Below are 14760 nucleotides of genomic sequence, written 5' to 3' on the forward strand. Positions count from 1 at the left end.
TAAAAATTTCCACTACTGCTCTTTCTCAAGACACAGGATTTTGGAAGACAAATTGTAATCAAATAAGCTAAAACCTCTTAATGTCAAATTGTTCTGATTTTAAGTTTTCACCTAATTGCAAATTCTTTAAACAATAATAGTCTACCACTCTGACCAACTCAAAAACCGTATGTCAACATGTGTTTACTTCAGATTATTTTTTCCAAAGAACAAATTAAATTAATTCAGCAAATTCCAATATAAAGCCAGCAAATAAGGGTAAGTAAGTCCCATTATGATGACAGGATGCAAAGACTCATCCGTTTCTATGCCTCCTCAGCACAGAATAGCCCAAAACCTTTTTTGACTTTGGGTACATGTGCCCAGAATGAACGCTTCATTTAAATACAGGAAGTATTTGTCATTGTAAGTTCAAGTCCTGTCAGAGTGAAAGAAAAGTCTTTGAACAGAAAGAAGTGGTTCACACCCTTTGTGTTCAGTAAAGGACTGAAAAACTTTGACTGAAACTGAATGTCTCAAAACTGAGCATTTTGTTCTTCAATCTAATGACCAACTTCCTAAAAAAAAAACAAAAAAAAACAAAAAACACCAAAAACCAACAAACCACCAATCCTTAAGCTAACAACTTTGTTCGCTCCTAGACAGTGTTAAACCTTAACCTAAGTTTGAGCTTCCACAGAGCAGTACTCACTTTCAAAGCTCTGGCAAAACACCGTTTCTGTTTAGTACTGGATTATAGTTCCTTCCTTCTAGCAGAAAACTAATGCAAGACAAATAAGCAAATAACCATAACAAATGAGAAATGTTATATACACTTTAGTATATGTAAAGCATACATAAGCAGTTATGGCAGGGTGAAGCTGGGCATGAACCTAGTGTGAAAGTTATCTCAAATTTATTGTACATTTGCACATACCCACAGCTTTACAAAGCTATGTAACAGTTTCAAGAGCTTCACCTACCAACATCACCTGTTTAATTATCAGACAGAATTACTTTAAGTATAATACAGGTAAAAACTATTAAAAGGTCCTTAGGTGGCAGGCTAAGGACTGATTTCCTTGTGCACAGATATTTAATCCACTAGCTTTCCATAAGTGTTATATGTTTACAGTCTATTGTAGAGTTAATATTAGTGTGCCTTAAGGAAGAAAGCTTCTGATTATAAGGGGACCATATGCAACAAAACACCTTAAATTTAATATTTATTTTTTCATTGTATTTCTTAAGTATTACTGTTAAATATTGTTCTAAAATATTAAATAAAGAGGAAGGAGATTGGTGAAACAAAAAACACCTACTTATAATACTCTGATAATCTGGAATGAGCTCTCAGAATTCAAAAATCATTTCAGTTTCACATGCATTAATAGTCACGCACCCACAACCATATCACAGAAAACACTCAAAATTTAACAAGTGCTTATAACCTCAAGCATTGGAAGGAAACCCAGCTGTTACTTGGTTAAAAAGTTTTCACTTATCAAAAAGGAGGATTCCTTTCCAAGCACAACCCACTGCTTTACCTTACAAGTCAAACTGTAACCATAACTCCACTTTTAAGAGAGAGAACCGAGTACCTCTCCATGCAATCCAGGAGGTCTATCATTTCTCCTCTCCCAGAAAAAAATTAAGCCTAATATTACATTACTCCTCTGCCTAGGTACACAATTTATTTGAACTGGATTATAATGTAGGATATTTCAGACAGTGATTTTCCAAGGCATTTGTTACATGAGTCATCTGGCTTTAAAAAAGAAAAGCCACATCCTCTGCAATGAGAGCCGACTTTAAAATAGGTCAGTGTGTAATGAAGCATGTTGCTGGTTTGATGCCTGCCAACACCACCCCCCCAAATAATAATTCATGGCTAGAGTACCTCATGGATATCCAAAAGAAAGGCAGAAACTCTTACCTTAACAGGAAAGCTACACTTGCCAGTACGAACACCTTCCTCATCAGTCTGCCACTGATGAGGCCTACTGGCCTCTGGGACATAGACATCTTTCTTTCTCCTAAAGCTCTGCCGTAATTTGTTCATTTCTCAGATTTTCAGGTCCTAGAAGAAAACCAAAAAATACTGTCAATAGGCACCAAAACTGGCATTTAGCCACTCTCGGTCAAGCACTACCATGACAAATGTTCCTGTGAAAAATCTGAGCTTCTGCAAATATGAACAGAGGTACCTGTGAAAGGAAAATATTTTGCACATGGATTAAGAGAAAGACAGATATTCACTTCAACATGAATATCTATCCTTGAAAACACAAATCCACATTACTTGTTTAATACTTTCCCAAAGCAACTGAAGCATCAGATCCAGGAATAACTATTACTCTGAGCATAAGGCTACCTAAAATAGCTGACAGAAGCTCTGAAAAGTGATGCACATGAAATCCTGCCTCCCCAAATTTAAACACCTACCTAGAGCAACCAAGAAGGACACCAGTAGCCCAAGCTTCCAAGGCACCCACGCAAGGCAACGATACATAGCCCTGAAAACTGCTCCTAAGATTATGTGTTTAGGCTGTACGAGTGATAGGTTCCTGTTTTTACTGAGGGGCACAGTCCAGCCCTTGCTTAGTCTACTGGTAAAAGTCCTTATATTTAAATGAGAAATGCACTGAATTGACTTCCAATTACATAATCTGACCTCTTCAAATGGGTAAGACAGTTCTGTAATTACATTTCCAAAGCCTAGAATTAGATGCTTTTTATACACTATTCTTTTATGTATCAGTTTCTATATATACAAGCCAATGTATACATTGCTGCCATCTAAACAATGATCACAGCAGAGCAATCTTTCCGCATAAGGGATAATTCCTGAAGTATTTCTGCATTAGCAAAACACCAGACCAAACTCCACTTTTGCAGCAAACACCTGTACTCAAAGCTACTTGATGAGCATTTGAAAGCAGTAAGGGTTGAGATGTATGGCAAAGGCTAAACAACTGCCCCTGGAAGAGGGCATGTACCTAGAATAGCCACAAGCCTTAACAAACAGTGTAAGAAACAGGGATAGGAAGTTGCTTGGGAATTCTCAATTGCAATTATCTAGTTATAGAGCAATGTTAGCTACATTCCTCTGTAGCTGCAAAAGGCCTGACATAACTAGTAAATATTTTCTTGAACTTCCTTGGTAGGATTTAGAGATGAGAACATGTGTGCAGAATAACATGCACACTTCTTACCACTAAACAAGCTGAAGCAGCTCCTGTCCTGGTTTTCTCTCGGATAACAGTTAATTTTCTTCCTAGCAGCTGGTATAGTGCTGTGTTTTGGGTTTAGGATGAGAATAATATTGATAATACACTGATGTTTTAGTTTTTGCTGAGGAATGCTTGGACTAAGTCAAGGACTTTTTAGCTTCTCACACCACCCCGCCAACAACAAGGCTGGGGATGCACAAGAGGCTTGGAGGTGATACATCCAGGAAAGCTGACCCCAACTGATCCAAGGGATATCCCACACCATATAGTGTCATGCTCAGCATATAAAGCTGGGTGAAGAAGGGGGGGGCATTCAGAGTTATGTCACTTGTCTTCCCAAGTAACCACTACATGAGATGGAGCCCTGCTTTCCTGGAGATGGCTGAACACCTGCCTGCAATGGGAAGCAGTGAAAGAATTCCTTGTTTTGCTTTGCTTGTGTGTGTGGCTTCTGCTTTGCTGATTAAACTGTTTTTATCTCAACCCACAAGGTTTCTTGCTTTTACTCTTCTGATTCTCTTCCGCAGCCCACTGGTGGGGAATCAGCAAGCAGCTCTGGGGGGCTTAGTTACCAGCTGGAGTTAAATTCTACAAACACAGTTTCTTTACTTTACAAGCTATAAAACCTTTTACAAAACTCTAAATGTGCAGAGTTTTAAGAGGAGGTGCCAGGCTTTTATCCTCCATTAAGGCTTATAGAGGCATTAAAGCAGTATTAGTTATGTATTTTTGCTTTACAAATTGCAGACAGAGGAGTTGGTGCAAACTCAAGTCTAAAGAAACCAGAATTTCAAGGGGGACATTCATCACCTTGGGCAGGTGACATGTACTGCAGCAAATCTCCACATGGCACCTCAGTTCATGAAGACAAACACCAGTCTTCTCCCTGCTGAAGACAGGTAGTGCCACAACACTGGTCCAGCTGCTTTGTTGCAAAGCTCAGGAGTCTGGTCAGCACATAGCTTAAAGCTCAGCTGCCTGACCTTGCACTCTGGCGATTGAGAAACAGACACTCAAGAGATACACAGATACACATGTTCTGCCAAAAACGGCTGGAGACTCTTACACTGACATAAACAGACGCAGTAAGGCTCACAGAATCATAGAATGTTTTGGGCTGGAAATGATCTTAAAGCTTATTCAGTTCCAACAACCTGCCATGGGCAGGGACAACTTCCACTAGACCAGGTTGCTCCAAGGCCCATCCAACTTGGCCTTGAACGCTGTCAGGGATAGAGCATTCACAACTTCCTTGGGCAGCCTGTTCCAGCGCCTCACCACCCTCACAGGGAAGAATTTCTTCCTAGTATCTTATCTTAAACCCCCCCTCTGTCAGTTTAAAGCACCCCTCCTTGTCTTGACCCTACCTGTCCTTGTCAAAAGTCCCTCACAGCTTTCTCGTCAGCTCCTTTAGGCACTGGAAAGTGCTCTAAGGTCTCCCCGGAGCTTTCTCTTCTTCAGGCTGAAGAAGCCCAGCTCTCCCAGCCTGTCTCCATAGGAGAGGTACCCCAGCCCTCTGATCGTTTTCATGCACTCCTCAAGCAGGTCCATCTGCTGGTATTCCGAGTATGACCAATTAAAAAGTACTTTGCAAAAATTTCAAACCTACAGATGTGTAAACACGACCTGTGGAAAAGTTTTCAAGGTAACTCTGAATCTCAAAAGCTTCAATAACAAAACAAGGAACTGAGAACCGCACTCAGCCACTACACCACTTGTGAAATCATAATCTAATTGCCTTACAATGTTTGCTTACATGAGCATTTCCTTGGTCTTCTCCCAGGAAGCTTTTTCCCCATGAGACTGGCACCTTATTGAAGGTTTATTCTGACTAGGAATCTCCATCCGCAGAGAACGATGAGAATGCAAGTTCCTCAACTACATTTCCTATTAAGAGCTGAAGTGGTATTTTGCCCCAAAGTATTTCCTTTTCACTGAAAACCAAACCCATTTTCCTACATGTTCTAATTTTGAGGTCATGTTGGCAACAAGCTGTTTAAAAACAGCTTATTTCATTTAATAGAAATGCTGACAAATAGCAAAATTATTTTCTGGCCAAGCAGCCACTGAGCTTTCTCCAACTGCCACACTTGGGTTCTCCGAGATGTCAGACTGTTTTGAGTATGTTGCAAAACAGTTTGCACTATAAACACATAATTTGCTCATAACATGCATGTTGGCCTAATATAACTAGAATTGCCATCTGATGGGAAAGTGTGAAGTAAAACAATGCAAACAGGCTGCATATCTGAGGATTTAGGAGAGAAGCACATGCACTGCTCAAATTAGTGCTGAAATTTCTACTAATTTTGTCTAGAGCTCAAGATCCCTGCTCGGGAGCTCTAGAGAAAAACAGAGCTTTTTCTACCTGAAATCTCTGCAGTGCTCTTCACATTTCCATGCAAATGTAGCATGCCTGCTGACACAACACAGGGCACCAACATAGCCTGCAACAAGATAGTAGGGTATTTTCTACTAAACTGACAGCATCACTGAAATTGTAAAAAGTTTTATACACTGCCTTGGGCTTATATAGGCTGAAAGTTATCTTTCCATATTTAATAACTGATTATTAATTATAAATATTTCACCCTACACACCACCCCCCCACCCCCCCCCCCCCCCCCCCCCAAGAAGAAATAAACCTAATCATCAAAGACACGCTTACCTCTTCACTTTTACAACCCCAAATCCAGTTTGGGTCTAAGAGAGAACAATGGAGAAAACAAAAAATTATTTGAAGATAAACCCATGTGAAAAACCAAGATGGGAAACTCAGAAACTAAGTTACAAAACACAGTGTTCCATCAGAGACAAAAGCTGAAAGCACTGAGATCTTCCGGAGGAAAAGAGGACACGGAGCCACCTTGGGTTCTGTTACATACCAAGGTTCTCTCTACCAGGTAGCTCAACTGCAGACAGCTCAACATCTGAATGCTCATGCCTATTGAGGGGGGGACAAAAAACCCAACAAAAACACACACCGAACAACAACCCAAAAACCTTACTACGCACATACAAGAAAACGTCCACCACTTTTGCCATCCAAGAGATTACAACATTAGATTACACATTAGACCACTTCCTAAAGCACCATACAAGCATATACAAAGGCATTGAAAAGACAGAAGTTATTCACATAATGAGTTCATAAATTTATGTTGTTATTTCTTCTTATGCAAATGGATTTATTTTGAAAACACAGCTCCAGTGCCAATTTAAGGACACCTTTGGCATAATTCTTCTTCTGACCCTGTGAAATGTTATCATTTTACCCCCTACCAGTTCCCTGACAACTCAGGGGCAGCACAGACACAGAAATGTCACAGAATTGAGGCTAAATGAAATTGAGGCTAAACGAAATTTATTGTACAATCTCAATTAAAGCTCCAGCATCAACTACTGATTCAGGATGTTACATGGATTCATCACTACACTGTTGATTCTTAATGTCTATGGCCTATGATCCAAAATGAACAATCATTTGCCTAATAAAGGGAAGGCTCTCAACCTCAAGGAGTTCCCTTGGTCAGCATCACAACTCAAGGGGAAGTCCCCGACTGCAGGCCTGCTGCTCCGAGAAGAACTGACTTAAAATGCCTGCCCTGCAGGGCTCCATGTATACCCTAGTCAAATCTGACTGTGGTCAGATATGATCATGTAGCCTCCATATTAGTTCAGGACCCAAATTCCTCACCTTTGTGCCTGCTGATCACACCACTGGGAGTTTTACCAGGCTTTTTTCAGGGCGGGTGTACCTGCCACAATAAACAACACTGTCACGGATAAAAGTGCATGCTGAAGCACTCTTAGTTTCATTGCCTTATGCACCACCAGGTTATGGCTGCAGAACAAGTTGCTGTAAGATAAACTAGCATGTTAATTCATGTCTTGTTAGCTGCTCTGCTGTATGAATGTGTTCACTTTTACCCTTCAGTGAGCACAAGCCAGCAATTTTCCCTTTAGTGAGACATGGGTAAGCTTTCACAATAACTGAAGTCAGATCAGGTGGGAGCTGCTGACAATGAACATCTGAAACTTAGCTTGCCTTGCAGAAGCTTACACATGTACCCATACCTCCAAATAAGCAGTCAGTTTACATTTTGCATAAATGTTTCTTGCATAGAAGTTGTTGCTACAAGGTGATGCAAACTACAGCATCTTCAGGGCAGAAGGACAGTAATGGTACCTGAACTGCATTCACCAATTTAAATAGTTAGATTTCAGGCTAGAGGTACTATAACTATCACACTAAACAACCACGTACAGTTTTAACTGACGACAAAAAAGCAACACAAACTATAAACCCATTTTTACATTTCTTCTGAACTCTAGCCTTCCCCAAAATTATTTAATCTGCATTCAATTATGTGGCCTCTCTTGTTTGCAATGGAAAAGGAGAAAAATTGATTTTGAGTCTCCAGTTCAGCTAGTTTTTTAAAAACATTCAGAGGGTTTGGGATTACTTTGTTTTCTCTCAGAACTGAGCCTTGTTCACTATTTACCATCATGGGTCAAATGAGGGCAAAGTACTCTGGAGCCTGCAACAAATACACAGTAGCCAGGGCATGGGAGGGAACACCCTCTTCCCCAGTGCCATCCCTCTCCTCTGTAACACAAGTCCTCCTGCAAGCCTGAGCAGCCAGGAGCAGACCAAATCCCTAGAAGTACGCATTTCAAACAGCAGAGGAATCCAGGTTTAACAGCTATCTGTTACACAGATCATTCTAAAATCTACACACCTCCACATAACGCTAATTCAATTAACATATTATAATGAGACTATTAAAAAAAAAAAAAAGTCTTATTCATCTCTCTTTTGCCTGCTGGCCATGCACGGGTAAGAGCAGCTGCACAATTGTCAGCTCCTATGTGCTCTTCCCCAATGAAATGTAGCTAATATTGCTAATAAAAAAATGACCAAGCCAAGCAGAGCCTGAAACCCAGAGCAACAAGTTCATCCATCTCCAATATGTTTTTTTTTTGCTTAGAAATACCAAGCCTTGCTTGACATCAAAGCTTTCTGAATAAGGATGTGTTTTTCCTGCCAAAGTTACCTGATACTTCAGACCTAGGAGGACATGCAAATTATCTTAATATCGGGGGAGTGGGGGTGGGGGGTAAGGAAATGCTTGCCTAACCTACTTGAGAGGAAAACACTCCAGAAACATTCCTCGGCATGGTTGTGAAGATCTCTATCCTCAGAAAATTCAACAGTATCCTCGAAAAACTCCATGGCTTTATGATCTTGAGCAAGTACAACCTCATCACACTTGTCCAAACACTCATGTCTAGCAGGTATCTTTTTAGCATTATCCAGACTTGAATTTTACTATGAAATCCACAAGGGTCTGCACAAAGAAATGCAAACTGCCCACACATCCATATTTCAGAAGAGTATTCCACACTGCTTTTTTCCCGTAAAACTCAGTTCTCTGCTGACACTTCAGCATTATTGTAAATCTTGGCTATAACCAGGACACAAGGACATCAGTTAGGAAATATGCTTGTTTCAAGCCATTTTCTTGGGACAAGATTTGATTTGGCAGGTTTATCAGCACTACAAGAGCAAATATAAAGACGTGGTTCAAAACATTTAGCTCTATTTTGCTTTCTAACGCACAGTGGGAATCTCTAAATTCAAGATGACAAGGTAAAAAACTTCTCATTTATTAAGAAAGAAGCAGTTAGGAAAGCAAGCCGACTGCTGCCAAGGTAAATAGTCTGTCCCTGCCTATTACGAAGCTGCCAGAGTGGAGTTTTACTTCTCAGAAAAATCCTTATTAAGCATGGCTACTAAACAAACAGTCTCCCCTCCTCTTCCACTTACACAGTACAAAACCATGTAATGCCCTATCTTTCCAAGTCTACTGTAAAGGTTAGCCAAAACTTGCTGCAATTGCCTTGCAACAGCCTCTCTGCAATTATTCACCAGCACAAGAACACAGAGTACCCTTATCTTCTAAGGAAGAAAAGGTCACCCCATGTGTCAGATTCTGAATGCTGAACTTTGAGCCTTTTTGTAAGTTTAGATCCCATAAAATCTAATTAAATCCAGCACTGTCACACTGAAGCAAACAAAGGCATGTAACCGTATGAGCATGCTCACTAACTGTCCTGCTTATGCAATACAGTATGACTAACCACATTATTCACCACATGGCTTTCCAACCCATTTACCCTTTCATTACCCAATTAAGACCTAGTAACACAATACTACAAGTAAGCATACTCAGATATCAAAATACGCATAAAGGTGAAGCATGAGTTCATTTGTTGAGCTAGTAAATACATTTTGTTGCTGTTGTTGCTGTTATTTAATGAGTTCAAATTAAGGGGGTTTTCCCTGCTGCAGAAAAATGAAATGTTGGATACAAAATGAAGACTACTGAAACATGCATATCAGCTGTAAAAAACTCACCTTCCAGCAGGGAAAGATCTAATATTTAGATCATACTTCGAAAATACAGCAGAAACAGCAACTTTAAACTTTATGTAAGACTAAAGAGGTCAGAACTGTAACAGTAGTATATATTTCTTCAAAATTGCAATGCACTGTCAGTACAAGATGTGAGGTACTAGCCATTCTCTCAAATCCATCAGATTTCTTGCTGTCTCATACCTAAGCTGAAGTATCACATGAGCGTTCCACAGCTGCTTCCAGAGCACTTGACAATTCTGCTTGCGCCATGGATGAGGGTGGAAGAAGGAAAAAAAAAAATGTTACAACACCAACATCTTACTGGATAAAAACCACAGTTAAGCAAAACTTGCAGATAGCTTGCAAAATACCAGAAAATGAAATCATGAACTGTACTCCAATACACCGTTAATGACTGAGTGGCTAAAATAGCTACCAGAAGCCCTGTCCTAAAGCTTAGAATTCTATACAATATGCCAGACTCTTCAAACATAAATATCCCCAGACTGAAGCAGTTAAATACAGTATTCAGTATTCCACAACAGTATGTAACTGAAGTACCAGTACAGCAACCACACTCAGACTCTTAAACTGTCAGCAAAATACAAGTTTGATCATTGCAAGGCAGAAGTTAGTCCCAAAAACACGCAATGCTCTTTCTAGCAGTCATAAGAGAAATCACTTGCCTACCCAAACCTGTGAAGTTCAGCAAATAAAAGCAAGCAAGACTCACTTTCTCCATCAATAACTGTTCTAAAGCAAATGTCCCAATTCAGACTCCACAGCTTTGCAATCTCTGACCAGGGTCCTATACAATATGCTAAAAGCTTTAAGTGCAGAGATATGAGTCAGTAATCCCCCTGTTTTAAAAACTCACTCTAAAAATACCCTGCAATGACTGTCAGTCACTAATGAAAAAGCAGGTCTCCAAAACACTATGTAATAAAAATTGAGTTGAATTACACCACACATAATAACTGAAAATAAGCAAAAAGTTTTCTAAAGAAACAGTAGCTGAGTCTTGTGGAAAACAGTTCAAGCATTTCTGCTTTGCAGCTCATCTGCACACATGGGAAGAATTTTAACTAACCAAGTCACACCAGTTCGAAGTGAATCATTTACATTTAGGGCAGCAAAGTCTCGGACAACTAAATAGTTTTCAAACTTGAACATCTCAAGTTTAAAAGGTACCTTTACAAATACATGCTGATTTTAAAAAAGCAATTTGATATTGACAAAAGTACAAAAAGGGATGAAATAGTGGGAAAAGATTTCCTTTAATCCCCCAAGTCGAAGAACCAAAGCTTGAAGTGTGTCAAATCTCACAAAAATAAATGTATTTTCAAAAGGAAAATAAATTTTACAAGCAAAATAAACATATTTTATTGGCAAATCAGTCACAAATACAAATAATCAGTGTTTGAATAGATAAGGAATTGTATCCAGTACAGCAAACATCTGGTGCTTAGGAGTAGCAAAAGTCAAATATATATCAGTAAATCCTATCTTTGCGCTGCTGAGCTGATCATTACTTACCGTGAGTAGAAACATACGAACACACACTATATTTTTGTTTCTTGATCTTAAGTGAGAGCAGAAGCAGCTGACAAACAAGCTACAGATCCCAAACACCTGTTTCAGGAACCAACGTGTACTCTCAACCAGATTACTTGGAGGACCCATTTTAGCAAGATTTTAAAATGTATTCACAAGGAAGCTTTACACAGTGTTACATATACAATGGTCATGCTTAACACAAGTGTAAGGCACAGCATTTTAAACAATTGCTTCAGCAACTGTGCTCTGCACAGGCATACAAGAGACTTAAAAGTTCAGTCCACATAGCCCACATTCTGGAAGCATTCGGAACAACAAACTATAAATTAGTATCAGCTTCATGAGAAGCCATCAGCAGGAATGGACAGTAGTGCTGCCAAGTCTGTCAGCAAGGAGGATTCAGATATAGAGATCTAGGTAAATCATATGAGGTAAATCGACAATAATACAATGCTCAGACGCTGAATGAGGAGTTACACAAAACTTTTTGCTGGAAACAGGGGTTTTTATTTTATTCATATGTGTTCTCAAAAGCAAACAGTTAAGTAACTGTTTACAGTTAATGCAAAATGTTCTGGAATAGACAAAAATAAACTGATTTTAATGATGTAAGAGTATTTCACAAGAAGAAATTATTCTGTATTAAAAGCAGCAGACAAAAACACATGGAAGAAGGGTAAGAGAAAGACCCGAACTATAAACAATGATGAATATGAATTCAGCTATTACCACTGTCTAGGAAAGATCATAATTTACATGCATAGTCCTCTAAAAATGTTAACTGTTGAATAAACAAACAGTAGTAAGAACTATTCTGAAAGGATTAGAGCAAAACCAGTGTAAGACAAGACTGCACTCAGCTTCAACAGTACATAGTTCTTGTAGTTAATATACCCTTTCCAAAATGAAATGAAAAGGTACAGGAAGGTAATAAGGATAATTAGGACCACATCAACTGCTTCTGTTCAAGGACAGATTAGATACATCAAAGGTCTTCAGCTCAGAAGAGCAATTCGCTGTTGGGAAGGCCTACAAAAATTATAGTACCACAAGTGTCAGAAAGTGAACAGGGAATTATGTCTAATTCTTACATTGTAGAAATCGCAGAGAAACAATGGAATCCTCTGGCCATCCAGGTTTCAAAATAAAAGATTATTTCTCTCATTATACAGAATTAACTTGCACAATTCCTTGCCCTGGGATGTTTTATAAACTAAAACTAGGAAAGGATTTAAGAAACCCCACCCAGTTTAATTATTTGATCAAAACTTCCAAAGGCTATTCGAGATTACAGTGGAGGTGCAGCCTCCCAGGCAGGAAATCACCCATTTCAAGCTGAACAGCCAGGAAGGCTTATTTGATGCCTGCCTTAACCTTCTGCTCTTCCTCAGGATGCAACACCGACTGTATCAGAGAGAATTACTGTGCTACAGAGCCCTTGGTGCAAACCAGCGTAACTCCCAAGCTGGTCTCCCTTTACCCCTGTGTTACAGCTCTCACAGCATCACAGCAGAATTGTTGGCACCCAGCTACATTAGGAGCAGCAAGAGCTGGCTCACTACCCTTGGTAAGGAAATTCCTTTCCCAAAGTCACAGAAGCAGAAGTTTCTATAGCTTGAGACATTTAAATAAGAAGAAGCAGGTGAATTTGTATATTCCAGATAGCTCACTAAATTTGAATTATGGTGGCAATGAGCCCTGTGCGCACTAGCCAATCTCAATTAGCAGCTGAAAGTTAGCTTTAATTGTCATCAAATATGTGTGAGAAAAAACGAGCTCATACATTCATGGGATGACAGATGACTCCTCATTATACCATTACTGCAGCAGGCCCAAGCGCTTCAGTCACTGCTTGGCAGCTGTTACGTGGCAGTTCAAGATACTTGACTTGCTCCCATCCTCCAACAGTTCAATGATAACGAAGGTCCTTTTATCTGTGCATTTTCTTCAGCTTGTTCAGGCTAAATCAGCCACACTTCTCACTGCAGCCAATGCAAAGGATCACGAGTGTCACAAAAGGCATTTTTAATGCTAACTTATAACTCGAAATTGCAAAGGCTTTGCTTCAAGCTTTTTTGTGAAAATGGCAGGTTTTGATAATAAAGATGAGCCTACAGAAAAGACAAAGCTATTTTTTTCTGGCTGCCAGAATATCAGAAAATAGTTTGCTCAGCCCTCAATAAGTCTAGCCACACAAAAGTTTACTTTCATATAAAACATGGGCAGAATCTTGTTGGAGAACTCACTCTGCTGTCCAGTATAGCAAATGTGGCTGACATGTAAGAATGCAAGTTATTATTAACAAAAATATTTATTATATTAGGAATTAATATACACCTGTCCAGTGCAAGTTCTGAGTTGTTCCGTAACTCTCTTACCATGATAGCTCTTTGCAGAACATTACCAGGAACTAACAGGATTATTTCCCAAATCTGTTTGCTTTACATAAATGTAATCAAATCAGAAGCTAGCTTAGTGAAGCCAGATACAAGCTGTAAATTCTTTTAAGTACACAGGATGTAATGTTTTCTGAATTCTCCCACCAGTTGAAGACCTCTAAAGATCTTCTGCATCCTCTTTAGAACCTAATACAAACCACATGTTTCATCACCCACAGAAGAATTCACAAGATGTTTAAAGAATTTGTCACCATAGTCCCTATGATACGTGTCTAAGCAGGGTACTTTAACATAATTGCAGCTTTCTGGTACTATTTTGTATATACACAACTAACATTCCTTATGATTACACAGCATGTAAAACTTCATCTTGTGCCTAACATTTCCCGTGTCTGCTTACCGCAAAGTCGTAAGAAAATCCAAGCACAACTTCAGTGGCATGCTTACCTCGGGATTTTAAAAATTATATATAGCAACATAGCTAAAGAGATACCTCTTAGAAGAATTTAGCTTCATAAAATCCTCATTCATGTAATTTGTGGCAAAATAAAAATTGCCAACCCCAAGTGTCACAGAAGCAGTTACAAGAACATAATGTTCATATGACAGTAGCAGGAATATGTTGACTTAGTGACTTACAGTTTTTTCCTCAGGTTCTGCAATAGTACTTTTCTTAAAAATCCCTCTCTCAAAATCCCTCTCTTGTAGCTATAACCTTGACTCCATGGATATACAGAAAAACATGATCCTATTGGCTGAAAAAAAAAAAACCTAGAGATGATAATGTCAAGTCCAATGTGGGCTATAAAAGGTTTCAGAGAATTTCTGTCCTTTCCTCCCTGTACCCCAATGGATTTTTACATTATTTCAAGAGCTTCTTTTAAAGAACCACCCCACGATCTGAAATTGTTACACCATTATATCAACTTGCCACAACTCCAGTCAAGGCTGGATTTTCCTTTGTTCATGAAAACAGACCTGAAGCTTCTCAGACCTATGCCAAATCCTTTTATCTTACTAACTTCAATGTCTGCATATCATCAGTTGGGAGAAACAAGGAGGGGTAGGGATCTCAACAGAACTGGGGAGGATTTGGGGTGGGAGATTTTTCTGGTCCATTAAAAACAAAACAAAGACAAAAAACAACAAAACAATAAAAATTAAGGGATGA

At 39.2% G+C, this 14760-nt stretch overlaps 1 protein-coding gene across 17 annotated transcripts in view; it reads right to left on the reverse strand.

The window, feature by feature from the left end:
- NUMB (NUMB endocytic adaptor protein) overlaps window positions 1-14760 on the reverse strand; it is a 99484-nt gene that overhangs the window by 33716 nt on the left and 51008 nt on the right. For 16 of the 17 annotated variants that reach the window (XM_057416179.1, XM_057416178.1, XM_057416180.1 and 13 more), the window contains exon 2: window positions 1916-2059. In XM_057416179.1, coding sequence (XP_057272162.1) covers window positions 1916-2041 — 126 coding nt within the window. In that variant the 5' untranslated portion in view covers window positions 2042-2059. Of the gene's footprint in view, window positions 1-1915; window positions 2060-6909; window positions 6930-14760 lie in introns of those variants that run through there. The other variant, XM_057416181.1, reaches the window with a different exon arrangement.

The sequence above is a fragment of the Pezoporus wallicus genome, unplaced genomic scaffold, assembly GCF_028554395.1.
Source record: "Pezoporus wallicus isolate ANWC-B61680 ecotype Strahan unplaced genomic scaffold, APGP_CSIRO_Pwel_v1 scaffold_2146, whole genome shotgun sequence".
In the NCBI taxonomy this organism is placed as follows: domain Eukaryota; kingdom Metazoa; phylum Chordata; class Aves; order Psittaciformes; family Psittacidae; genus Pezoporus; species Pezoporus wallicus.